This window comes from Geotrypetes seraphini, chromosome 6, assembly GCF_902459505.1.
Source record: "Geotrypetes seraphini chromosome 6, aGeoSer1.1, whole genome shotgun sequence".
Taxonomy (NCBI): domain Eukaryota; kingdom Metazoa; phylum Chordata; class Amphibia; order Gymnophiona; family Dermophiidae; genus Geotrypetes; species Geotrypetes seraphini.
Genome location: NC_047089.1, coordinates 145,306,158 through 145,332,865, shown reverse-complemented (window position 1 = coordinate 145,332,865; position 26,708 = coordinate 145,306,158). Strand labels below are relative to the sequence as shown.

General features: G+C 42.9%; 1 protein-coding gene across 4 annotated transcripts in view; it reads left to right on the top strand.

Moving 5' to 3' along the window:
• Window positions 1-26,708, top strand: part of TBC1D8 (TBC1 domain family member 8) — a 261,119-nt gene that overhangs the window by 180,347 nt on the left and 54,064 nt on the right. For 3 of the 4 annotated variants that reach the window (XM_033949423.1, XM_033949425.1, XM_033949426.1), the window contains exons 13-15: window positions 15,488-15,614; window positions 15,966-16,064; window positions 22,776-22,844. In XM_033949423.1, the coding sequence (XP_033805314.1) occupies window positions 15,488-15,614; window positions 15,966-16,064; window positions 22,776-22,844 (295 nt within the window). The remainder of the gene's footprint in view (window positions 1-15,487; window positions 15,615-15,965; window positions 16,065-22,775; window positions 22,845-26,708) is intronic. The other variant, XM_033949424.1, reaches the window with a different exon arrangement.

Here is a 26,708-nt window from a genome sequence, read left to right as displayed (position 1 = left end):
AATGGAAATTTTGGCAGTTGGAACCCAAGCACAGTACCGGGTAGAGCTTTGGATTCTTGCCCAGAAATAGCTAAGAAGAAAAAATTAAAAAAATTTAAATTGAATCAGGTTGGGCAGACTGGATGGACTATTCGGGTCTTTATCTGCCATCATTTACTATGTTATCGAACAAAGTGGTCTAAATTTAGGTGCTATTTATGCAGACCAATTTATAGATAGGTGCACATATGCATATAAATCAGTGTCTCACAAACCTTTTCCGCTGTGGCACACTAAACTCGGGGTTGCATCTCAGAAGCCCTGTAGACGTTGCCCTGAATTCAGAGGGTTAGGGGCAGAGAGGAGGAGAGGCACCAGTGCTGACAGTGATCAACTCATGTCTTTTGCGTGTGGAGAGGTAGATCTGGGAGTTGTCAGCATAGAGGTGATATTGAAAACCATGAGAGGAGATTAGCGTACCAAGAGAGAGGGTATATAGGGAAAAGAGGAGAGGGCCCAGGACAGAGCCTTGGGGTACGCCAATAGAGAGTGGGATGGTGGCAGAGGAGGATCCACCGTAACATATGCTGAAGGTAAGATGAGAGATATAGGAAGAAAACCAGGAATGAGCAGAACCCTGGAATCCCATTGAGGACAATGTGTCGAGAAGGAGGCAGTGATCAACAGTGTCGAAGGCAGCAGCCAGATCGAGAAGAATGAGGATAGAGTAGAGTCCATTGGATTTGGCCAGGAACAGGTCATTAGTTTCCGTGGAGAGGGTGATAGCCCGATTGAAGTGGGTCAAGAATATTATGAGAAGAAAGGAAGTCCAGGCAATGGTGGTGAACAGCACATTTGAGTAGTTTGGATAGGAAGGGAAGTTGGGAGATAGGGCGGTAGTTGGAGGGGGACATAGGGCTTTTTAAGGAGGGGCATAACTACAGCATGTTTCAAGACATCAGGAACTATAGCAGTGGAGAACGAAAGGTTGAGGATGTGACAGATGGGAAGGATCACAGAGGGAGCAATGGATACAAGTAGGCAGGTAGGTGGGTTTGGAGGAGGAGAGAAGGTGAACAGATTCCTCTTTCATAACTTCAGAAAAGGAAGAAAGAGTCGTAAGGGTTATTGAAGGGAGGTCGACAGAGTGGACAATCAGAAGGGGTAGCGGGTTTACACAAGAGCACTTCTACAGCATACAAGGCTGCCCTGTGAACTTCTAAAAGCTAAGTTACTCAGCATTTCATATTCTGCTCTTTTCACTGGTTTTCAGCATTATATCTGCTTAATTTCTCTTCTCCTCCCTGTTTCTTACTAAAAAAAAATATAAAAAAGCACAAAAAAATCCTTCTCTTTCCTCTGTTAAATCTTATTTCCTCTTCCTGCAGTTTTGTTTAAAATACTGTGTTTTAGGTGGTATAGGTGTTTTAGGTGGTATAGGTGTTTTAGGTGGTATAGAGCACAGTTAGAAGAATCACTAACCACAACTCTATTCTACATCCCACCCAAAAAATGGTCAAGCGCAAAAGAGGAATTTGCCGAATTCCTTACCTTATCTAACCTAAAAGGCTCATACAACCTGCTTCTGGGAGACATAAACACTCACCTAGAACAAAAGACAAAACCAGAAATAACTGAAATCGTCAACCTCCTTATGTCACTGGACTTTCCAAACCCAGACATAGAAATAACCCACGAAAAAGGACACAAACTAGACCTAATCACCTTCTCCCACAAAGAAATACTAGCCCCCAAAATACAATATCACTCAAGTCCCTGGGAAAAATGTATCTGGTCAGACCATTTCATTGGCAAGTTCAATCTACATTGGCTAAAACAGAATACACAACAAAAACACAAAAATGCAAATTTGAACACAGTAACCACCCGTGGCATTATTAACCCAACCGAATTCTGGACCCACTACGAGTTACAACCCATAAACAATGAAATTCAAGACTTCCCCGCAACATGGGAAATCTACAGCAAAGAACTCTTAGACTAAATAGCACCATATAAAACATACAAAAAGAAAAATAGACCACCAAACGAATGGTTTGACAGTGAACTTCTAACCACCAAACAGGAACTAAGAAAATTGGAGAGAATCTGGCAAAAAACAAATAATGATTCAGACAAGACAACCTGGAAACAAAAAATGAAAATATACAAAAATCTGATCAAAGAAAAACGCACTAAGCATTATGCAAATAAAATCGGTACTTCAAAAATAAACAGCAAAGAATTATTCAAACTAGTAAAAACTATAACCGATACAACACAAATACTGAAAAAGGACACTGAGCAAATTCCATCAGCACAAACCCTAGCCAATTACTTTCAAAACAAAATCACCGAATTAAGAGCAACTCTACCCACATCCACATCAAATGCTCTTCAATTCCTGGATCCCCATGACCAAGACACCAGAGTAGACATGTTATGGGACCACCTCGAATACCCAAACTGGCAGCAATTCCTAAATTTATTTAACAAGTACACCAAATCTAACTGCCTACTTGATGCATGTCCCCCTAAAATCATGACAACTGCCCCCCTAGAATTTAAAAAGGAACTTTTTGCATGGCTAACATCCGCCCTTGCAAACGGAACACTAAACAAAAAAATGGGACATATACTAATCACTCCAATCCCCAAAGATCAGAAAGCCTCCCCAGCAATGACACCCAATTTCAGACCCATAGCAAGCATTCCCCTCTTCACAAAGATACAGGAAGGATTGGTCAACCTTCAACTAGTCAATTACCTGGACAAATTTAACCTCCTTAACGAACACCAATCAGGATTCAGAAAAGGATACAACACAGAAACTGTCCTAGCCTCCTTGCTGAACCACCTTTATGATCTCTTTAGCAAAGGCAAAAGCGCATTGATCCTACAATTAGATCTCAGTAGCGCGTTCGACCTGGTAGACCACGAAATCATGTTACTGTGCCTTGAAGCAATGGGAATCTCGGGAAAGGCAAAGAAATGGTTCCAAGAGTTCCTAACAAATAGATCCTACCGAGTAATCAGCAATGGAAACTACTCTAAACCATGGAAAAACCCTTCAGGCGTACCTCAAGGTTCCCCCCTATCCCCCACACTTTTCAATATCTATATCGCCTCCTTAGGTCACCTACTACAAAAACTAAATTTAATATACTACATTTATGCGGACGACATATCCATCCTCTTACCCTTAAACGACATCACAAAAGAAATTGTAGATAATCTCTCAAACACAATGACCGAAATCGATAAATGGACCACTAATTTCAAACTAAAACTAAACGCAGAGAAAACAAAAGTCTTCCTGGCTAGTCCCAATGACAAAATTACGAGAACATCGATAAAAATAAATAATCACGAATACCCAATTTCCAAAAACATAAAAATACTGGGCATCACTCTTGACACTCACCTAACTATGACTGACCACACAAACTCACTAGTGAAAAAATGCTTTTACACGCTATGGAAACTAAGAACCATAAAAAAATACTTTGACCCTTCTTCATTCAGGTTGCTGGTACAGGCACTGATCCTATCCCTTCTTGACTACTGCAACATCATCTACCTAGGCATCCCACAAAAAACAATAACAAAACTGAGATTAATACAAAACACCGCCGTTCGCCTAATTTTCGGACTAAGAAAAAACGACCACATCAGCCCCTACTATAAAAAGCTGCACTGGCTTCCAATAGAAGCGCGAATTCTATTCAAATTCGCTTGCACCTGTTTCAAACAAGCCTGGGGACTAGCACCTTCATACCTACAAACTCACTTCACCCTACACAACCCCACAAGAATGACCAGAAACAAAAACATCTTTGCATACCCAAAAATTACAGGCTGCAGATACAAATCCTTCTTGGACAGAACCTTTCAGTTCCAAGCGAACAGACAGCAAACCTGGCTGAAAAACCACATAAACGAACCAAACATGACTTATAATACTTTCCGCAAATCGATCAAAACCACCCTATTCGCTAAATTCATTGGCTAAAACGGTCCCTCCCCCACTAAGACCCCTCTCACGGATGTTCTAAATCTTTCAGACACTCATTACCCTTAGATCTCCAATTAGTATGTAAGTTTACCATTTAGACTATTGTACTGCATCGAGACTCTTTATTCGGTACTGTATTTAAACTTATTGTACGGTATTGAATTCGGACTCACTCTACTGTATTATATGTGGATTTATTGTATTGTATTAGTATTGTACTGTACTTGTTATTCGCTGAATGTCCAGCCTTCTTACAATGTAAACCGCCTAGAAGTCGCCTGACTATGGCGGTATAGAAAAATAAAGTTATTATTATTATTATTATTATTATATTTCTGGTGCCTGTGGCTCAGGGTGACTAAAGTAGGGAAAATCCTGTTATAAATCCTGTGTTTTAGGGTAGCACTGATAGAACCTGCAGTTTTGTTTAAAATACTGTGTTTTAGGTGGTATAGAGCCTATATTTCTGCCTTACTAGTAGTCTTACTTATAGTCCCACCAACCCCAGGGACCACTGTTCATATATAGAGACCCATATAATCAGGACTTCACAACCAATCAAGATGACCTTTATTCTATGCAATCACTGTGGTGCTTTAATTCCAAGACATACTATTTGGAGGCTTAAGGCTTGCCCCATCTGTCTTCAACTTGCCAGTATTAAGGAGGAGCTCTGCAAACTTAAACAGGAATTGAATACAATTAAAGCAGCTTCCATCACTCCACAAAATCATACCAACTTACTACCTCTACCTCAAAGAATAAAACAGCCCAGGAATAAATGGGTCACAGTAGGCTCAGGAAGACTGCGACATGTAACACAGAAACATCCACCTTCACTAATATTACCTCTACAGAATTCCTTTGCTCCACTAGTGCACTGCGATACTCAGGAAAACAGAAGGGAGGTGGGACTGGAACCAATGAAGGAAACTCAAGAGAACAAGAGCACCCTAAGTACAAATAAAAAAGCCAAAAACAGAAAACTATTACTGTTGGGGGATTCCATCATCAGAGGCATTAACCTTGGAACACAGGGCGAGGAGTCCAAAATAGTGAAATGTCTTCCAGGATCCTCAGCTACCAGGAGTTCCAGGCAAATACTGACTATAATTAAGGAAGAAACTAAGAATTTTAACACTGATGTTGTTATCCATCTGGGAACAAATGACCTGGCCAACAACTCCACACTTGCAGCACAGAAAGCTTTTCGGGAGCTTGGTGAGGGCGTGAAACCTTTTGTAAAGACTTTAGCTTTTTCTGAAATACTGCCTGCATATGGAAAAGGAGAGCAAAGAATGAAAAACACAGAGGACTTTAATAGATGGCTCAGAGCCTGGTGTCATCAAGAAGGCTTCAGGTACATAGGAGGATGGGGAAATACATGGAAGGACAAGAAGCTATATTGCACTGATGGGCTACATATTACTACAGCAGGAAAAAGAAACTTTGCAGAGAAATTTAGACAATATTTTTCTAGGCATTTAAACTAGAAGGTGGGGGTGGTGTATGTACGAAGGACAATTATAGAGACCACCCCCGGCAAAAGAAAAGATGTGATAGTAGTAAAGGCTGCAACATAAGCAATATCAGCAACCCATTTCTTAGTATTGCAACGGAAAGTGAAACGACACAAAAATCCATACGAAAAAGGAGATTATCGCTGAAAAATAGCTGGAAAGCGATGACCACAAATGCTCGCAGTCTAAGCAACAAAGTTCATGATCTGCAAGCCCTGATATTAGAGGCAGATCTAGATATTGTTGCTATCACAGAGACATGGTTCAGTGAATCACATGGATGGGATGCAAACATACCGGGATATAATCTTTTTAGGAAGGACAGAGATGGTCATAAAGGTGGAGGAGTAGCTCTCTATGTAAAGATCAATATCCAAGCGACCGAAATGCAAGGGACCTGGGGAGAGGAAGAAGCGATATGGATTTCTCTGAAAAGAGAAGATGGAACTTCTATCTACGTGGGTGTAGTCTACAGACCTCCGACTCAATCGCAGCAAATTGATAAGGATCTGATTGTGGATATCCAAAAGTTTGGAAGGAAAGAGGAGGTTCTGCTGTTGGGAGATTTCAACCTGCCGGATGCGGACTGGAATGTTCCGTCTGCGGAATCGGAAAGAAGTAGGGAGATTGTGGATGCCTTTCAAGAGGCTCTGCTCAGACAAATGGTGATGGAACCCACAAGGGAAAAAGCAATATTGGATCTGGTCCTCACAAATGTAGAGAGTATCTCTAATGTTTGAGTGGGTGCTCACCTGGGTAGTAGCGATCATCAAACGGTTTGGTTTGATATAACGGCTAAAGTGAAGAGCGGCCGCACGATACTTAAAGTCCTAGATTTCAAACGTACGGACTTTAATGCAATGGGAAAGTACCTGAAGAAAGAGCTGTTAGGATGGGAGGACATAAGAGAAGTGGAAAGACAGTGGTCTAAGCTGAAAGGAGCGATAAAAATGGCTACGGACCTTTATGTGAAGAAAATCAATAAAAACAAGAGAAAAAGGAAGCCGATATGGTTCTCCAACCTAGTGGCTGAGAAAATAAAGGCGAAAGAGTTGGCGTTCATGAAATATAAAAAAACCCAAGAAGAGGAGAGCAGAAAGGACTACAGGGTGAAACTGAAAGAAGCCAAGAGAGAGATACGTTTGGCGAAGGCACAGGCGGAAGAACAAATGGCTAAAAATGTAAAAAAGGGAGATAAAAATTTTTTTCAGATATATTAGTGAAAGGAGGAAGATAAAAAATGGAATTGCTAGGCTAAAAGATGCTGGGAACAAATATGTGGAGAGTGATGAGGAGAAAGCAAATGTGCTAAACAAATACTTCTGTTCTGTGTTCACAGAAGAAAATCCTGGAGAAGGACCGAGATTGTCCGGCAAAGTTACACGAGAAAATGGAGTAGATTCTGCGCCGTTCACGGAGGAGGGTGTTTATGAGCAACTTGAAAAACTGAAGGTGGACAAAGCGATGGGACCAGACGGGATCCATCCCAGGATACTAAGGGAACTCAGAGAGGTTCTGGCGAGTCCTATTAAAGACTTGTTCAACAAATCTCTGGAGACGGGAGTGATTCCTGGGGATTGGAGGAGAGCGGATGTGGTCCCTATTCATAAAAGTGGTCACAGGGATGAAGCAGGAAACTACAGGCCGGTGAACCTCACTTCAGTTGTTGGAAAAATAATGGAAGTGTTGCTGAAAGAAAGGATAGTGTATTTCCTTGAATCTAATGGGTTACAGGATCCGAGGCAACATGGCTTTACAAAAGGTAAATCGTGCCAAACGAACCTGATTGAATTTTTTGATTGGGTGACCAGAGAGCTGGATCGAGGACATATGCTAGATGTAATTTACTTGGATTTCAGCAAAGCCTTTGATACAGTTCCTCATAGGAGGCTGTTGAACAAACTTGAAGGGCTGAAGTTAGGACCCAAAGTGGTGAACTGGGTCAGAAACTGGCTGTCGGACAGACGCCAGAGGGTGGTGGTTAATGGAAGTCGCTCGAAGGAAGGAAAGGTGACTAGTGGAGTCCCTCAGGGTTCGGTGTTGGGGCCAATCCTGTTCAATATGTATGTAAGTGACATTGCTGAAGGGTTAGAAGGAAAAGTGTGCCTTTTTGCAGATGATACCAAGATTTGTAACAGAGTAGACACCGAAGAGGGAGTGGAAAATATGAAAAAGGATCTGCAAAAGTTAGAGGAATGGTCTAATGCCTGGCAACTAAAATTCAATGCAAAGAAATGCAGAGTAATGCATTTGGGGATTAATAATAGGAAGGAACCGTATATGCTTGGAGGAGAGAAGCTGATATGCACGGACGGGGAGAGGGACCTTGGGGTGATAGTATCCGAAGATCTAAAGGCAAAAAAACAGTGTGACAAGGCAGTGGCTGCTGCCAGAAGGATTCTGGGCTGTATAAAGAGAGGCGTAGTCAGTAGAAGGAAGAAGGTGTTGATGCCCCTGTACAGGTCATTGGTGAGGCCCCACTTGGAGTATTGTGTTCAGTTTTGGAGACCGTATCTGGCGAAAGACGTAAGAAGACTTGAGGCGGTCCAGAGGAGGGCGACGAAAATGATAGGAGGCTTGTGCCAGAAGACGTATGAGGAGAGACTGGAAGCCCTGAATATGTATACCCTAGAGGAAAGGAGAGACAGGGGAGATATGATTCAGACGTTCAAATACTTAAAGGGTATTAACGTAGAACAAAATCTTTTCCAGAGAAAGGAAAATGGTAAAACCAGAGGACATAATTTGAGGTTGAGGGGTGGTAGATTCAGGGGCAATGTTAGGAAATTCTACTTTACGGAGAGGGTAGTGGATGCCTGGAATGCGCTTCCGAGAGAGGTGGTGGAGAGTAAAACTGTGACTGAGTTCAAAGAAGCGTGGGATGAACACAGAAGATTTAGAATCAGAAAATAATATTAAAGATTGAACTAGGCCAGTTACTGGGCAGACTTGTACGGTCTGTGTCTGTGCATGGCCGTTTGGAGGAGGATGGGCATGGGAGGGCTTCAATGGCTGGGAGGGTGTAGATGGGCTGGAGTAAGTCTTAACAGAGATTTTGGCAGTTGGAACCCAAGCACAGTACCGGGTAAAGCTTTGGATTCTCGCCCAGAAATAGCTAAGAAGAAAAAAAAAAAAAAAAAAAAAATTTAAATTGAATCAGGTTGGGCAGACTGGATGGACCATTCGGGTCTTTATCTGCCGTCATCTACTATGTTACTATGTTACTATGTGAGGTAATATTGTTGAGAATTCAATGTGGGTCTTGTGAATCTTGTCGCAGAAGAACTCTGCCATCATCTGGGGGAAGAGTGAAGAGGGGATGGGAGGTGGGGGCAGGGCCAGATTAACGGATAGGCCCAGTAGTCATGTGCATAGGACCCAAAACTGTCAGGGGAACCCGTTGAAGGAAGGCAAATAGATGAGGCAACGGCGATGCCCCCCCCCCAACATCGACGGCAGCATTGGAACTCCCCCACGGGTCCCCTTTCCCCCCCCTGGCGCTCATCCCATAGCTTGTCTTCGAAGACGGAAGTAACACGTCGCCAACTCGAAGGGAGCTAGCTACCCAACCCCTGCCGCCGCAACGTCCTTTGCTGTGGTGGGTGTGGGTGACCTCAAAGACAAAGCAGAGTGGAGGAGAAGGAAGTGGATTGGGTTTCTGAGAGGCTGAACAGGCGGGGGCTGTGCCTGATAGCTGTCTCTCTCCACGGCTTGCACCTCATTCGCATCTCTGTGTTTGGGAGGGACTCCCTGGCAAATCTTCTCTTGACAAGTCCCAACTTTGCCGTTGTCCTCGCGTGAGTCCGAGAAAGGAGGGCACAAGCCTACAAAGCGTCTCTGCGGAGCCTTGCATGACACTGTACTCGCCTGTAAATGGGCCACTGTCTATGTGCCTTAAAACTTTAGTTTACTGTTGTGATTTGGAGGGAGGGAGGCTTTCCTTTTGTTGTTTCCATTTCATTTTATTGATTTTTAATAAGAGACAGGATCGGCCTGGAGCAAGCAGCCGTGGTTCTGTGCAGCAGAGGAGGTGGGTGGCATAGAAAGCAGCCATGGCAGAGGCATGGCAGAGGACAGAGAAAGCGTCCACAACTGAGGAAACAGGACCAGCCAGAGGAAACAGCCGGCAGGCAGAGAGCTGCAATCCTGCGCAGCTTTGCTTATAATTAATACTGGCTAGCAGAGATGGCAATGGGGTAAGGAAATGACAAAGAACAGCTGCATGCTGATTGGGAGCTTGTAGAAGGGAAACTAGATATACAGGAGTAAGGGAGGGCAGAAAGAGAAACAGGAGCAAGATGGTCAGGGAGAGAGACAGGAGCAAAGGAGGGCAGGGAAACAGGAGCAGTTCCCTCAGGGCAGGAAAAGACATAGACCTAGTGGCATAGTCATGGGTTGGCCCAGGCTCACCCAGCAGCCGAACATCTCTGATCTAGCTAGACGGGATCCCCAGGCCCTTCTAGCTAAATACTCCAAAAAACTCTCCCTCCTGCATATTTTTTAAAGTTCAGATTTTCACCAGCAGCAAGCAGCATGACTGATACATTGTTCGAACCAGCCCCATCAGGCACAACTTCCTGTCTGCATAGATTGTCAGAAACACTGTATTGGTCACGCTGGTTGCTGCCAGTGAAGATATGAATCCTAAAAGGTACACGGTCACGGTGGCCACAGAGGAGTTGAGAGACCAGATCACTCAGGTGGGAGAGAAAGAGACTAGATTGCCTGTGGGTTGGGGTTCTTATGCCCACCCACTTCGATTTCTGGCTACCCAAAATTGGGTGTCGGGGAGAGAGTGGAAGAGAAATGGGGAAGATGCTAGGTTGGGGTAAAAATAGAGAGAGAAAATGGGGAGGGGGAAATTCTGCATTTGGATAGGAGGACAGGGAGAGGGGGAAATCAACATGGAAGGAAGGGAGAAAGTCTGCATATAGAGGGGGAGGAGAGAGAGGGAGCAAGGAAGAGGGGAGATGTACTTCACATGAAGGAAAGGGAAGAAGAAAAGGTAAACAAATTTGAGAAGGAGGCAGAAAAATTGAAGAAAGCTGAAGGTGAAAGATCCATTCCCACCTTTTTATCTGTCTGTTTGGCACTGAACAAGAAATGAGATGAGAAGAAATAGCATATGGGAAGGAGGCCTGGGGGAAGAGAGATGCCAAGATCATGGGAGGGAAAGAAAGGAGATACCAGGCCATGGAGGGGGAAGCAGAGATGGAAGATAAGGAGAGGAGAGAAATGCTAGGACAAAGGGGAAGGAAAGGAAAGGAGCTAGATGCGAGACCAGAACAATGGAGAGGGGAGTGAAGCTGAGATGAATCATGTACAAAGGAGAGAAGGAGCACAGGATAGACAGTTTATTGAAGGGAAATAGAAAGAGGAGAGAGGGTTGACACTGGATGGAGAGGGCAGATAATGGATGGAAGGAAGAGAATGATGAGAAGATGAGGAAAGCAGAAACCAGACGACAAAGGTAGAAAAAAATTTCTATTTGTTTTATTTATTTATTTTTGCTTTAGGATAAAGTATTATTGTATCTGTGTTGATAATTGTTTATTAATAGAAAATGGAAATAAGGTGATACTGTTTATTGGACTAATTTTAACACATTTTTTTACTAATTCAGAGACCATAACTCCTTTCCTCAGGTCAAGACAGGGATACTGTAACAGCAATATAGTTGACTGAAGAAAGCGGTTTTAACCTCTGAAAGCTAATTGATAAATGCATTAGTACAATAAAATGGTAGGCACTAAATTTTCTTCCTGCCATGTCCCATGCCTCCTACCCAAATGCAAAATATAAATTGGCAGGCTTCCCAAAGCTCTGCCAGCTGAAGATTTCTTCCTCTAGGAAGAAAGGGGGGATTTGGTCAAAGATGTTTGGAGGTTGCATAGAAATTTGTTTTTAATTTTAAAATAAAAGAAATAAAGTGAAAATAAAGAAGTAAATAAGAAAATGGGTAAATAAATGGGGCAGGGGGCCCTGTGGACTTGTGTGCCTAGGGATCCTCAACGAATTAATCCTGCCCTGGGCGCGTGCACTTTGAGTAGAGAGTTGAGCGTGTGAAAGAGACAGCGAGGGTTGGCACTAAGAGAGTTAGTTAAACGGTTGTAGTAGTCCTGTTTGGCAAGTGAGAAGGTAGATTGGAAGGACATCAGCATGAATTTGTAATGGACGAAGTCAGCAAGTGTGCGGGATTTAAGCCAAAGATGTTCAGCAGCTCAGGCTCAGGAGCGCAGATAACAGATTTGGGAGGTCAACCAGGGCTGGGGTTTGGCACGTCTTACAGGACGGAAAATGGGAGGGGCAAGGGTATCAAAAGAATATTAGAGAATGGAGTTATAGGAGAGGACAGCTTCATCGGCAGACTCATTTGACATAGTAATAGAAAGGGGAGATGAGACAGTAGATTATAAGCCCACTAGGCACAGAGAAAAGGAGATTATGTACTTAACCTTGGTAAGCTCTTTTCTAGTAGATGGGTGAGGCATTCTAGACCAGTGGTCTCAAACTTACAGCCCCCCAGGCACTATTTTGAGGCCCTCGGCAGAGCAGGATTAATTCATCGAGGGCCCCTAGGCACACAAGTACACTGGGCCCCCTGCCCCGCCCCACCCCACCATATGCCCAGGCGGAAACAGGAAGCTGCATAAGAGGGAAGCTTTGGGCAAGCAGCACCGCTTACACAATTACAGTTCCTGTTGCCTTTCTTACCCACGTTTCTTGCTTGTCTTACTTTCCGTCAATGAGGGGGGGCCGCATTGCCGATTGGGGGGGCCCGCGTTGCCAATCGATGCTGGAGGGGCCCATTGCCGTTTGGAAAAAACAATGTTGATGCCCTCCTTCATCGGGCCCCCCTGACCATTTCGGGCCCTAGGCACGTGCCTACTTGGCCTATTGGTTAATCCTGCCCTGGCCCTCGGTATGTTTATCATAATCACAAAAGTAAAATAAGAGTTTCTTGATCATATGTCTCTTTAGTTATAAATTACAATATTATTATTAAGACTTAGCCAAAAGGAAAGATTTATAAACTATAAAGAGTTTTACCTCATGCAAAATTGTCATTTCTTTAAGACATTAACTATTTTTTTCTGAGGCCCTCCAAATCCAAAATGTGCCCTGCAAAGGGTTTGAGTTTGAGACCACTGTTCTAGACCATAGGGTTATTTCCCTTCACTCACATGAGTTGTAGAAGAGAACTCCACCTCTAGGGTAAATCACAGGCTAGTTTAGCTCTTCCCATCAATCTGTACCCAAGCATAGAGAGGCACTACCAGTTGTTTGGATGAAGGGGTGGTGTGAATTTGAAGTTCAGGAGAGTGGATGTGTAGCGGAGAAGGATGTGAATTCAAGGGCGATCTTGTGGACCTTGTCATGGAAGTAATCAGCCATAGTCTAGGGAGAGAGAAGGAGGGTGGGGGCTTTTTGAAGAGGGAGTTCAGCATGGCAAAGAGACAATGGGGGTTGGAAGAAAGGGAGTTAGTTGGATGTAGTAGTCTTGCTTGACCTGGGTCAGCGCAGAATTAAAGATCAGCTTAAATTTAGTGAAGAAAGTCAGCATGTGTGCAAGATTTGAGCCAAAGCTCAGCACTGTGGGTACAGGAACGTAAGTAATGGATACTGGGAGTAAGCCTAGGTTGAGGTTTGGTACTCCTGACAGTGGGGAACAGGCGAGCAAGAGTGTCCAGAGCAGAGGAGAGAATAGAGTTGTATGACCAGACAACCTCATGGACAGACAAAAACATAGTTGAGGCAAGGACAGGTGAAACAGTGGTTGAGAGCATGGAAGGATCAAGGGCTTGAAGATTTCAAAACCTGTTGGAGATTCTAGGAATAGCTTAGGGAGGTGAGCAATTGTGAAAGTTATTAGATGATGATCCGAGATGGGGAGCAATGAGGTAAAAAAAGTTAGAGAGAGAGCAGTTGGAGAAAAAGACAAGATCAAGGCAGTGGCCATCCCGGTAAGTGGGGGTAGAGGAGCATAACTGAAGGTCAAATGAGGAGGTTAAGGCAAGAAACTTAGAAGCATGTGTAAAATGGGATCATCAGGGTAAAAGTTAAAATCCCCAAGAATGAGGGAGGGAGAAGATGAATCAAGGATGGCCCCGAGAGGGTTCAGATTAAATAGATAGCAAGGCTAATGAGGTCATCTGAGTACTTGCTTGGGAGGGTCTACAGTGAGCCAGTCAGAAGCAGCGGGGGAGGGCTTTCTCCAATGATCTTTCTCTTCTGACGGTGTGACCAAACTAAGACAGTCGTAACTTCATCATTTGGGCTTCGAGTGACATAGCTAGTTTGATCTCTTCCAGAATCAATTTGTTAGTTCTTCTAGTGGTCCACGGCATGTATAAAATCCTTCTCCAGCACCAAAGCTCAAATCAGAAAACCCAAGAGAAACAAAAAAACACTGTGGAGTGACGATGTTCCTGAAATGGACTTTATTGAAAATTTTAAAGTTCCAAAAGTTTTTTTTTTGTTTTTTTTTAATTCTTTATTCATTTTATATTTTACATCAAGTGCACAAAAAATATCAACAATTAAATTAATACATCACTTGAAATTCCACAAATTTCTCCATAAATAAGATTTATCCCCATCCCTCCCACCGTACTAATATCAAATAATATATAATATAATAAATTCTGTCCTTCCCTTCATATCAAATAATGAAAATCAAAAACCCACCCCATACCTTCATTTATGTTAAACAGGGAAAAATGATATCTATTCATTACAATAATTTATTAATGGTCCACACACATCCTGAAATTTTTTAAAATATCCTTTTTGAACAGCTAAAGTTCTTTCCATTTTATAAATGTGACACAAAAGTATAATTGAGCAATCCACATAAAAAATAAAATAATCCACATAAAAACCTTAAGAACCTAGTTCGCTGAAAGCGTAGGACCCAACACGGTCCGTGTTTCGACAAGATAGTCTTCTTCAGGGGTCCCTGAAAGTCCTATGGTAGTAGATACGTGGAGGAACAAGTATGATGGATTTTTGAAGTGTTGGTGCGGGGTTGTGAGCTGTATCCCTGGGCTGACCAGAGGAGGTGGGCTTTCGCTGGTTCTGGGAAGGAGTTTTTAAAAGTTTTTTTTAAGGCTATTTGGACACATTGATTAGGCAGGCCTTCTTGGGCCGAAACAAGATTGTGTTGAGTCTGTTAATCAATAAAGGATTGAGCAGCATTTGGTCTTCTTCGTTTGTTTTCGTGCCTCTCACTGATGTGAAGACAGTTTCTCCTGTTTTTGTCTTCCAATGAATTCAGATACAGTATGTCTTTTGCTGCTGGTGATGAGCGTTGTATCATCTGCATAGCACAGGTTGTTTATAGTTCTGAGAAGTTTAGTAATGTTTCCTAGAGTTGTCATGCATTCACAAACCAAACTCTCATAGTGTAATATTATAAAGTGGCATGAAATTGAAGTGCTGTGATTTGTCAAAAGATTCTACATAACTCTGATAAATATGTGACATAGATATGTGACATAGATACAGGTGATAGTGCAAGGAACAGGGTTGAGATGTTGGATAAAAAATATTGATTGGGGTGGGGACAGAGCTTTTGTTGAGAATATAAATTCCCATATTTAAGTTATTTACCAAAACTGAGAGAACTGGGCAGACTGGTATAATCATTTATTTGAAAATCTGTTATGGTGTTTAAAAAATTACATTTATTTTACTGACATCCTGTATCTCTGTCTCCAATATCTTAGAGATCTTGTTTCCAAAACTCACTTCTTTATAAACATAATAGTTGTCTCTTGCATATGAGATGGAGCAAAATGTATTGTATTTCTTATGTAGATGCAAAATACTTGTACAAAAGAAATGCATCCTAGGCTTGCAGTAAAATCTACAGTATTTTACCACATTCCAAGTCAAAATTTACTCTTTACATATATTATACTTGGAAAGCTGATGTTCTTTGTTCTGATTAAATAACCATATTTCCTTTAAGATTTTTAGAGCGTATCAAAAATGAAGAAGGTTCTCTGTCTCCAATTGGCAATCTTCAAGGATTAAGTGATGACCAGGAACCTTATAGCTTGACAGACATAGCAGATCTAATTCGAGATTCATATGAGGTAAGTTAGGCTGGACACATGGACATTAGAGGTATTTTTTAGAATAATTTTTGCATTTATTAACGTGGCGCAGTAAATATTAAACATTAAATAGAAAAAGAGGGCAACGATGACCAATTTCATAGTTTAAGTAACAGTGCAAAAAAAGAGATTAGTTCTATAATGGTAATACAATACAATAAAATACAACATGTATTTATATACCGCAAATGTTCATTGCTGTTTAACATCAATAAGAAAAAACAAACTGTTTTTGTGATTGTTGCACTGTGAATTTAAAACTTGGAAAACTTCTAAAACGTATGCATATAACAAAGCTTTGAATGCAGTGACCTGCTTTATTTATTTTAGAAATTTGGAGATATCTCTATTCAACAGATTCAGTGCATGAGGTGCAGACATAGGATGCGTGTTCTCCAAAGTCATGAGGATACAACAAAACAGAATGTGGTAAGGCTGAATATCATATAAATATTTTTTACATTTAATATTAGAATGCTAGCTGATACCTGCAAAATTCCACAGAGGTCTAAATGAAATGAACAGGGGTAATGGCTGTCAGCAATTACCTATATTCAGAACTGCTGAAAAACATATTAATTTAAACACTATGTCTGGCATTTAAGTAACTAGGCTGTCTTCTGCCATTGAAAATCCAAATAAAATAAAAACAAAAAGTAAAGATAAGATGAAGATCAACTAGGGATATATTTTTTCTAATAAACCTTTATTGATTTCAATCTGTTTGACCTGATATGGCTCAAAACCTACATCAGGAATCAAAGAATCAATATAGGGTCTTTTCATGAAAAAATAAGGAATACTAAAATGCCAAACTCATCTCTGTTAATTTTCAGCTGTGAATTGTTCAACTGGAATTGTTCCACTGATTCTCTCCAAAGACCCAGTACAGAGTTCATCAGCTTTCTCCCACAGCCCTTGCTGCTCAGCCTGAGTTGATGAGCTCTACATATTGGGTCTTTGCAGAGAAACAGTAAAACAGTACCAGTCACACAAATTTGAGAAAAGACCCGATGAAAACCAAATTCACAGTTGGAAGCTATCAGAGACAAGCTTGGTGTCTTGGTGTTCCTTATCTTTTGATGATAAGACCCTACAAATATATTGATTCTATAACCCCTGATGGCATCAATAAAGGTTTATTAGAAGAAATATATCCCTAGTTGGTCTTCATGTTATCTCCAATTTTTTTTTTATCTTGCTCCCATAGAGTTTGGTTCCTTCCACCATAGAGAGCCCACCAACATGACAGAAGACAACGAAGAAGCAGCCTTCCATTTAAGTTCAATTTATTTGATATACCACAAATATAAAACTGAGGTTAAAATCTCAGTGGTTTACAATATAAAAGTATATTAAAAAAAATAAAAGGAGGAGGACAAATGCAAACAAATTAACAAAGTTCCAACTGAGCAGACAAATTTAGAAACATAAGGAAAAGAAAGAATGGTTTAGTTACAATAAAAGCAGAGGAGTGGGGAAGGGATAAAAACATGTAAGGTTAAAGATTTAAATGTATTTGATTTCTGCCCACGCCTATTAAATTATAAGTAGAATACCAGAGAGAGATATTATGCCTTTAATTGTGTCTAAATGTCAAGGAATGAACATCACATCTTCAGTCAGAAGAAAACCTGTCACCAACCCTCCGTAGTGTAGGGCTGCCGGGTGACAAACACAGGGATTCTGGCGTGTCCCCTACAACCAGGGGTACCTTCAGGACTTTTTCAGGTGGCCCTAGGCAATTGCCTGGGCCTAAGAGATGCAAGGTAAGTAACAAGGTTTCACCATATCACCAGCCAACACAAGTTCTTTAGGAAAGAATAAGTTGTTTATTCTGACCCACAGGTCAAAAGTATGCAACAGAAAACAAACATCACTTTTGCAGGTCATTCACCAAAAATAGTAGATTTGCAAAAATAAAGCTTTACTGCAAATTCAAAATAAATCAAAACTCCTTAGGCAAACATAGCCACAGCAAACTCTGGTAACAGTTCAGCTTTTCTCTCAGCTCCCACATGCAGGCAAAATCACACAGCTGAGACAGATAATCTAATTAGCTTCAAGAACGGGAGTCACAGCAGGATTTCTAAAGTTCCAAAAATCAAACTTAACTATGTCAGTTTGAGCTTCAGGTTCATAAACTTGCTTTTAAATCCATTCCTCAGTTTGAAGCAAGTATTATTCTTACTCTCAAAATACTTATAAAGTTCAAACATATCCTAACTTCTGCAGGCATAGTTTGCACAGCAGAAACAAACCAAACATCAGCAAAAGAAAGAAAGAAACACAAACCACTAATGGTTTCTCAGTTGCTGCATTCTTTCATGCAACTTCCATACCTTCCGTCTGGCTTTCTAACATAGGGCCAGCCAGTTCTATCTCCATGCCTTCCACACGATCTAGAACCTGGTAGTTTGAAGTAGGCAGGATTTCCTCCAAATCCTGCATGGGATAATCCAGCACGTTTTCCTCCCCTGCTCTGTTCCACAGCTCTTCACCTGCCTTGAGCTGTGGGAGTGACTCGCCCTGGTCACTCGCTCCTCCTCCCCCTCTTTGACTCAACCTGCTTTTAAACAGATCAGAGCCAATCCCCTTCAGCCTGTAGCGGGGGATGGGTTTTGGCTCTAAAGCAGTTTTTCTCTGCCTAGGTTTTTCTACTGCAGCTACCTTCCTCGTGGCTTCTCTAGCTGCTCTAGAGACAGGAGGCTGATGTTGCCAATCTGCCTGCCTCTGTTCCAGTTCACTATCTCTTTGGTTATGGGGGCAAGGGAGGTCAGCCTCAAGGTGAGTGCCAGAATCGATCTGGTCTGCTCTTCTGCATCCGATCCTATCAGGGACCGGACTAGTGCTGGTGCTGGGTTTGTCACAAACCTTACATAGTTGCTTTGCATCTTTTTCTGAAGAAAGTGTTTTCTGCAAAGCAGATACTACAATATCTACTTGTATTCTGGGAAAACTCAAACAAGTCTTATGAGCTTTACAGTAAAACTCATAAGACTCATTTGAGTTGTCCAGGATACAAGTAGATATTGTAGCATCTACTGTACAAAAAAACAATCTTCAGACTGTTGACCACATCACAGAGTCCACAAGTGAGAATTAGAAGTGGGGCATTTAGAACAGTGTTTCTCAACTTCTTCAAGCCAAGTACCCCCTAAGTCTAACAAATATCAACTGAGTACGCCCCTGACCACACCCCCATAATAATAGTACTAATTGTAATGCAATTTTTACCCTTTATTTTTCATATACTCACAATATAATCTTATTAACAATACATAATGGTAACCACAAAATTAAAAAACACAAAGCACACTGTACACAGAGAAAATGTTAATTTATCATTTATATTCAGGTTTTTTCCAAAGAGGTCAAGGCAGATGACTTATATGCAATGTCACCTAAGGAACAGCTACAAAAAAATAGACAAATATAGTGCAAAATATAGACGGCAGATATAAATTCTCAAAATTGATGCATTTTGATCACTAAATTGAAAATAAAATAATTTTCCCTACATTTGTTGTCTGGTAATTTTATTAGTTTCTGGTTGCATTTCCTTCTGACTATGCATCCAACATTTCTTTCTTTCTGCCTCCTGCATGCCTCCTCTCCTCTAGACCTCATTCCCTTCCCCAACCAACATCTCTCTCTGTCCCTCCATGAGTCCAACTTTTCTTCCTCTCTCCTCCCCCATTGGCAACATGTCTCCCTCTCTCAGTGTCCATCTGTCTTTTTCTCTTTCCCTCCCTTGCTGCAAAGGGAATGGGGAAAGAGAGAAATCCATGGTGCTTCTTTCCCAGCCCCTCTACTGCAACATATAACATTTCTTCCTCTCTCATCCCATGGATCATGTGCAGCATCTTTCACCACTTCCCACCAGCCTCATGCCCAACATTTCTCCTTCTATCATCCCTCTCCAGCACATGCCACATCTCTCCCTCCTTTCCCTCCATCACTATGTTCAACATCCCTCCCCCTTGCATCCCTTTCAATCTATCCCTCTCCGCAACCATATCCAACATTTCTTCCTCTCATCCTTCAGTTCCCCAGGCATCTCTACCTCACTCTTTTCTCTCTATGCCAACAATTTTCCTCTTTGTTCCTTTACCCATATACACCATCTCTTTCCCTCTCACTCACACATGCCCAACAATTCTCCCTTTCTATGCCCTCCCTCCCTTCTGTGTCCCAAGTTCATGCCCCTCCCTTCCTCCAACCACATGCATTTTTCCCCTCTTCCTTTGCCTTTCCAGCCATGTGCATCTCCTCTCTCTATTTCCTTCCATTCCACTTTATTCATGTGCACCTTCTTCCTCTCTCTTCTTTTCCTCTTCATCCATGTGCATATCTTCCCTTTCTCTTCAGTTCCCCTTCCCTCTCTTCCATCCATTACATTTCCTCCTCTTTCTTCCCTTCCTCTCCATAACATAAGAAACATATCCCTTCTCCCCTTCCATCCATATCCAGCATTTCGCCACACCCATCCATCCATCCAGCCTTACCAGTTCTCTCCATTTCCCCACATCACTCGGTCCAACATCACATCTTCTCTCTTCCTCCCCCCCTCCCACTTCAGCAAGTCCAGCATTTCTCCTCCTCTAACCTTTCCCTTCTACCGCCCTAACATTGCCTGACCTGGAATTTGGATTCCACACAAGGCCCAGCATCAGTGCTAACTTCAACGAAGAGCCTTCATGACCATGCGTTCGGGAAAGCCCTGTCAGCTCCACCTACTTTGACATGTTTGCATCAGAGGGGCAGTACCAAAAGGGTCTCACAAGCGGATAGACTCGAAGACTCTGCGTCAGTTAAGCTAGCACCAGTGCTGAGACTTTTATAGACTCCAGACTCCCTGACAGACAGCAGGAAGGTGGCAAAAGAGGGAGAGCTTTTCATCGCTGGAGTTAGCTTGGTGTTGCCACCTGAGATTTTTGGGCCACCTGGGATTTTTGGGGGTCTTAGCTTATATTCTGATCATTGTCCATTCACCCCCCCCCCCCTTCTGGACTTGTTGCAGGCCTCTGCTGGGCTTGCCGTATGGCCTGGTGGGGTTGGCCGAGACAGGAGGGATACCTCCCATCTTCTGTCCCGGCTGATCTGCCAATTTTTTTTACCTTCCTCCCCCTATGTACCTTTTTGAATCCCTGGTGGTCCAACAATGTACAAGGCAGCAGAGAGCTTTGCTTGCTCCTGCCGGCGTTGAGCCACTTGCTGAATGGCTGCCTTGAGTATCATGGGACTCGTGAGAACTCGCGGCAGCCATTCAGCGAGTGGCTCATTGCCGGGTAGGAGCGAGGAAAGGTCGATCATGCCCGGTACACCATTGGGTCGTAAGAACTCCAGGTGACTATACAGCTCCTGTTCCAACCCACCATAGCATACAGTAGGCCCGGTGGAGGCCTGCAGGACATCGGGAGAGAGGGGCAACAGGGTATAGGGTAGGGAGGGAATGAGGGAGTGTGGGGGGCAGAGCACTTGAATATTTCCTTCTTTTTTGGGGGGGAAAGATACCTCATCTTATACTCGGATCAACGTATATTCAAGTATATACGATATATATATATATATATATATATATATATATATATATATATATATATATACTAGTCGTTAAGCCCGTTACATTAACGGGTGCTAGAATTTATGTCTGTCTTTTTCTTTCTGTCTCTTTCATCCCTCCATTTCCCTTTGTAGCGCTGTCTCTGCTTTCTTCCTTAGTCTCCACTCTCGAGCTGTAACATTACTGCTTAGCTTTTTCTCCCTGCAAGCATCTCTGCTCTCTTTCTCATCCCCAGTCTCTTTGCTATTTTTCTCTTCTTGCAGGGGTCTCTGCTCTCCTTTCTCTATATGTTCCTGATTCCTGCAAACTTCTGTTTTCTCTGTATGCTCTTGATCCTGTGTTTCCCTGTAGGTGTCTCTTCCTTTTTTTTTTTTATTCCTTCTTCACGTATGGTTGATTTATTAAAAGTTTTTATATTTTTCCTATTTGTTGCATGCCTGTCTCCTTGGTCGCTGTATGTTTCTCTTTTTTTGCTTTCTGTGTTTGTTTGTGTTTTTTTGCTGATTGTCTACTTGGTCGCTGTCAGTCTGTCTGTCTCATTGGCTGCTGTATGTGTTTTTTGCAGTCTAACTCCTTGGCCACTGTATGTCTGTATGGTTTTCTGTGACTGTCTGTGTGTCTCTCTCTACTTGTGCACTGTTGTTTGTTTGTTTTTTTCAATCTCTCTTTAGCTCCTGATCCCCTCTCACTGACCCTTGCGCGACTGCATGTTATTCCGGCTGGGTTTCCATGGCAACCCTGCTCGCGGGTCTGTGAGTGTAGGGCCGTTTTGTCGGGTCTGGCGGCGCTGTGTAGCGGGGAGGCGGGGCCTCAGCACCGGCCGGGCGGCTCGCACCGCCGGCCCCCAGGAACCCGAGGCCGGCGGCGGGGGAGGCAGGGACATGCCTGGTGTGCCATGGTGCAGGAGGAACGGAGATCGTCGTCTGGCTGCGGTCCGGCTTGTGGAGGCGATCGGGTGGTGACGTATTCGCGCGCATGCGCACTCCTTCGGCCACAGACCTACAGCGCACGGAACACGCAAATAGAAGTGCGCATGCGCGAGTTAGCCTTTTATTATATAGGATATATTTTAAATTCTTTATTATGATTATTCATTACAATAATAACAAATATTCATGAATATCTACAAAAAACTCTGTATATAAAATACATTGAAACATATATAAGAAAATAAATCAACTTGATCTAGTCCACATTTAAATTGTCATTAGGACTTAGACTAGGAAATCAACTACGATATATTTTTCTAAGCCTTATTTTTTTATACTGAATCACACAATTAAAGAATTTTAAAGCTTATTAAATGTCAAAAAGTAGATTTTAAATTTTAGCCCAAAGTTGGATATGTCTGCCTCAGTGGCCTCCAGTCAGTGTCATACCTGCAGTGTGAAATGGGTCAATGACTTGCTACATAGAAAGTTAACTGGCATATCCATTTTTCCTTTTCCTCTAGACTGAATGGTGATTGTCTTATATAAGAATCTTAGATATAGTTTTGTAGCAGCAGAACACTTCTATATACACTGGTAGTATGGGTATCCACTAATATGTATCTGTTCTTTTCTTTATCTAAGCTTCGAGTTGTTTATCCAGATGTTTCATTTTCCCTTGAAGATTTGGAAGAACTGTATGATTTATTTAAGGTAAACCACTGGGAAGGTAGCAAAAGCTTTCTGTACTTTATCCTGCTTTTAATAACATGATAAATCACAATAAAAGGTAATTCATATAATTTGTTTCTCTGTATTCTCTGTATTCTCACCTTTTATGCATTGTCAGCATTACTACAGTTTCCTTTTCTGAATAACAGAATCAGGATTTGTGCACAGTTTAACAAGAACTGCAGTCAGTTTATTCTGTAAGCAAGTAGATTATCGAAACCAACAACATATATATGTAACCAAGTTAAAAACATGTTTTTAATTTTCAAGATGTTATTGAAAATTTAATATATAACCCAGCTAACATGATCAGTGATTATACTACTGTATATATCAATAATAATAAAACTCTAGAGCACGCATGCGCTCTTTAAAATTCGTGATTCCTGGTGCCGTGAGGTGTGCTTCTGTGGCAGTATTCTATTTGACACCTCACGGCGCTTGCAGGAGCTGAAGGCGCTTGACTGTGCAGCTGTGTCAGTGTGGTCAGCTTCAGGCGCGTTTAGCGGTTTGTCGGACCGGCAGGAGAGTGGCGGTTTAGGGGCTGGAGAATGAGCAGACTAATGTCACTCAGAAAATCAAGCACCCAGTCGACTACCCCCTACAGACTGAACGCAGTCTCCGGGCGGCCGCAGCCTTAGCAAACGCCGGTCTTCCTCCCTGCTCGCGTCCAGAGCCTTTCCGCCCCCAGCAAGAGGTTGAGTGTCGTCGTCTTCGCCCCCCCTACCTCTCTCCCCGGTGCACCCGATCCTCTGTTGACTCTAGCAGCGGCCGCAGCACTCTAAACATGCTGCTTCGCGGCCTTCTCCTGCCCTGATTTGCTCTGCCGGTGACGCGGCAGAGGGAATCGCGGGCAGTAGAAGGCCGCGAAGCAGCATGTTTAGAGTGCTGCGGCCTCTGCTCGAGCCGGGAGGTTTCTGGTCGTCTCGCGGTGGGAGGGTCGGATGGGAGGGTAAGTGGGGTTGGCTGCACTTCTGCGGTAGTGGCGGGGGGAGGGGAAGATGGAAACATGCTGCTTTCAAGGGTTCTACTGCACAGGGGAATGGAAGGGAGGGATAAAAAAATGATAGGTTCTACTGCACAGGGGGGGAGGGAGGCAGGCAGGCAGGCTGGCTGGCTTTGGGGGTGGGGGGGCACTGAGGGCACTAAAGACATAGGAGGCACTAAGGACATAGGAAGGTGGCACTGGGGGCACTAAGGACATAAGAGGCACTGAGGGCACTAAGGACATAGGAGGCACTGAGGGCACTAAGGACATAGGAAGGAAGCACTAACGACATAGGAAGGAAGCACTGAAGGTACTAAGGACATAAGATGGGACACTAAGGATAGGAAGGAGGCACTGGGGGCATAGGATGGGACACTAAGGACTTAGGAAGGTGGCACTGAGGACATAGGAGGCACTGAGGGCACTAAGGACATAGGAAGGAGGCACTGAGGACATAGGATGGGACACTAAGGACAGGAAGGAGGCACTGGGGGCACTAAGGACATAGGAAGGTGGCACTGGGGGCACTAAGGACATAGGAGGCATTGAGGGCACTAAGGACATAGGAGGCACTGAGGGCAATAAGGACATAGGAAGGGACACTAAGGACATAGGAACGAGGCACTAAGGACATAGGAATGAGGCACTGAAGGCACTAAGGACATAGGATGGGACACTTAAGGACAGGAAGGAGGCACTGGGGGCATAGGATGGGACACTGAGGACATAGGAGGCACTGAGGGCAATAAGGACATAGGAACGAGGCACTAAGGACATAGGATGGGACACTAAGGACAGGAAGGAGGAACTGGGGGCATAGGATGGGACACTGAGGACATAGGAGGCACTGAGGGCACTAAGGACATAGGAAGGAGCACTAACGACAGGAAGGAGGTACTGGGGGCACTAAGGACATAGGAAGGTGGCACTGGGGGCACTAAGGACATAGGAAGGTGGCACTGGGGGCACTAAGCACATAGGAGGCACTAAGGACATAGGAAGGAGGCACTGAGGTCACTAAGGACATAGGATGGAACACTAAAGACATAGGAAGGTGGCACTGGGGGCACTAAGGACATAGGAAGGAGGCACTGAGGGCACTAAAGACATAAGATGGGACACTAAAGACATAGGAAGGGGGTTACAGAGAGTCAGGCAGGCATGGTACAACAGAGAAATACAGGCAGGCAGGGGGCCAGGGTGACAGAGACAGAAAGAAAGACAGACAGGGGGCCAGGGAGAGACACAGACAGAAAGAATGACAGACAGCGTACACTGAAAAAGAGAGACAAAGAAAAAAAAAAGATAGACAGACATCTACTCTATCACCCGTTAATGTAAAGGGCTTAAACACTAGTACTGTATAAAATCTGTTTTGAGTATAAGCCTGTTGAAAAAGCAGTATGCTATTAGCCTAGTTTAGAACAAAGGAAGTGGCTTGTCTGTGTGTTCACCTTTGTCCCCATCCATTCCCAAATGAATCATTCATTCCATTTCATGCAAGTCTGTGCCATATATAGTGGAGCATCCACGGACCTCCACCTCATATTTTCATGTCTCCTGGAAAAATTGTTCTTTATTAAAGGAAAATTCTGGTTAAGTTGTAGTGTCATTGAGCTCAAAGCATATTTTGATGTTGGGGAGTATTTTTAAGGCTGCCTTGCTCATAATGCCAAAGGTTCTTGATCATTTATTTATTTTATTGAACACCTCCTATACTGCAGTTCCTCAGACATCATGGCAGTATATAAAACCAGTAATAAATAAAGAGGTATATGATATACTCATATAGACAAGGACAGAACATGAATGACACAGGAGTGGGGATGCATGGAGGGACATTTTCGAAAGGATGTCCAGGTCATAACGTCCAAAACGGATATCATCTTGCAGATATTTTGGAACATGAAATACATAAGATGGATGTCCATGTGCTGAAGATGTCCAGCATGAGCAGCCATTTCACAAACTGTAGCATCCAAATTATGAATGGCAAGAAACAAAGGACATGGATGTCAATATGGCAGCATTCTTAGCAAATGGCCACATAGGTGTCCATGCAGAGCAGAGAGGCAGCCTAGTGAACCAAAGGACTCGGGTTCAAAATCCACTTTAACTCTTTTATTTTGCAATTGTAAACCCTCCAGGAACAGAAAAATACCTACTGTACATGAATGTGTATCACTTCAATAGCCTTTAGGTTTGCAGGTGTAATATATTCAGGTACAGTAAGTATTTTTTTATTCCTGGACTAACCATATAAAAAACCCCAGTTAAAGTGGGATTTTGAACCTGGGACCCTTGGCTTGCAGTCCACTAAGCTACCCCTCAGATTTGCTTCCTGCCTTGTTAGGAATATCCATAATACCTGAATCTATCATAGAGCCTGATATCCCCGTTCAATTTCACTTTCAGGGGAGAGGGAAGGGGACAATAACCATTGGGGGTATTAAAGAGATGTCATGCTTTAATCCCTCAAGTGGTCAATCAAAGCACCTTTTTGTACCTAGGACATCACTGAAACAGGTCAAACTTAATACATTCTCCTTTTTAGACTTAAAAAAAGAAAAGAAACTATGGAGGATGATGTTCAAAGTCATAATCCACATATGCTTCGGTGAGACAAGACCTAGCATGGTCCGTATTTTGGCGGACTTGCCTTCCTCACAGGTCCTATAATAGTAAACATGTAATGAGCATAAACCCATGGGGGTATTGCATTAGAGCAGGGGTGCCCAAGTCCGGTCCTCGAGATCTACTGGCAGGCCAGATTTTCTAGATATCCACAAAAAATATGCATGAGAGAGAGATTTGCATACCAAGAAGGCAGTGCAGGCAAATCTCTTTCCTGCATATTC